The sequence below is a fragment of the Apium graveolens genome, unplaced genomic scaffold (assembly GCF_009905375.1).
Source record: "Apium graveolens cultivar Ventura unplaced genomic scaffold, ASM990537v1 ctg3400, whole genome shotgun sequence".
In the NCBI taxonomy this organism is placed as follows: Eukaryota; Viridiplantae; Streptophyta; class Magnoliopsida; order Apiales; family Apiaceae; genus Apium; species Apium graveolens.
The window spans coordinates 1-1,522 of NW_027418089.1; the positions used below are offsets into that span (position 1 = coordinate 1).

At 35.0% G+C, this 1,522-nt stretch overlaps 1 protein-coding gene across 1 annotated transcript; it reads left to right on the forward strand.

Annotated features, from left to right (window-relative positions):
- Positions 1–381: 381 nt before the first annotated feature.
- On the forward strand, positions 382–1,307 carry LOC141701149 (flowering locus K homology domain-like; the record flags this gene model as incomplete). The annotated part of the gene is made up of 2 exons (XM_074504808.1): positions 382–576; positions 1,074–1,307. Coding segments are annotated over 2 exons (414 nt in total), but the record flags the coding sequence as incomplete, so codon positions are not given.
- Between the last annotated feature and the right edge of the window lie 215 nt (positions 1,308–1,522).

A 1,522-nucleotide genomic window follows, 5' to 3' on the forward strand; every position in this document is an offset into this window, starting at 1 on the left:
GGGGGAGGGGTTATTGTGTTTGATATTGTAGATTACCGAAGTTGCATTCGGGACACTGGACCAAGTTTTTTAAAATTTTGATTGGGGACGGAGCTGAAATTTTGATTTGAGATACGAATTTGACTTGGGTTGTTAAATTAAGTGTATATGGCATTCCAGTAACCCTTTCCATTCACAGTTCTTTTCCTTGTGCAATGCATTTCTTGGTAATTTTCTTTAGTATAATCAAATTACAGCCTAAGTGGACATGTTATATGCTATATTTATTGAAAATTTAATGAGTCCTCTTTAAAGTTAGTTTCTAACTTGTGCACAAAAGTTTTTTTATGTGGTGTGTTGTGTATCGGATATTAAATATATTCATACTGGGTTTCATTTCAGGTCTCCCGGAACATGCAAATTCCACTTACATATGCAGATGCTGTTATTGGAACCTCTGGGACAAATATTAGTTATATTAGACGTGCCAGTGGTGCAACTATTGCAATTCAGGAAACAAGAGGCGTTCCTGATGAGATGACTGTCGAGATAAATGGATCGGCATCAGAAGTTCAAACTGCTCAGCAATTAATACAGGTATCCTATTCCTTTAATATGCGGGGTTAGATATAAAAGTGAAGATAGATGTGTTAGGATTCCGGCTCTCTATTTTTTTCCAATTTAATAACTATTCCTGACAAAATGTGTTTGGATCACTGTATTATGGATTAACAGCAACTAACTGTTTAAAAACTATTATTGTGTGATGTCCCATGTTTTGAAATGCTTACATTTCCTGAAGAGATACATCTGCAAATTCCAGTGTCAAAAATTATGAGAAATCGGCACAAGTGAAATCTGAAACTTAGGTTCAATTCACATACTTGTGCAATTTGGTATCTCATTATTAATTTGAGTATTTATGAATATATTAAATGGAATATGTCTATATAATAACTAAGTAACCATATATGTAAATATACACACCAATATACGTTATTGATATTAATAGGCCATATAATAATTTATTTTCATGAAAGGGTAATAGTAACATCACTTTATTCAATGCTCTTCTCGTTTTTTGCATGATGCAGAACTCTATTGCTGATGCTGCAATGCTGCACAAAACGCTCCAGCTGCCCCTGGTCAAGGATACAATCCTTATCCCAATCATGGAGCTGCCTATCTACCCCATCAACAAGATGGTACTGGTCATGCACCTGCCGGAGACTATGGCTCTGTCTATGGGAACTATGGATATTGAAGTTAGCACTTTATCAGTTTACCATGAGAAGAATTGTTGGCAGTTTTAGGGAATGTTGTATCGAGACGTTATGGCTAGGAATACTTCTATCTGATCCTTCTAGATACCCTGAATGTATTTTTTTTATTTCTGAACTTCATTTCAATTTAAAACTTTGAGTTTGTTCTAGATTTGGAAACTGCACTGCTTTGATTCTCTAGTCTAATATCCAGTATTCTGTTTGAACCCCAGTCAGTTGTTGCCTGTGTGATTAATTAGTGAAATAGTATCCTTTACAGT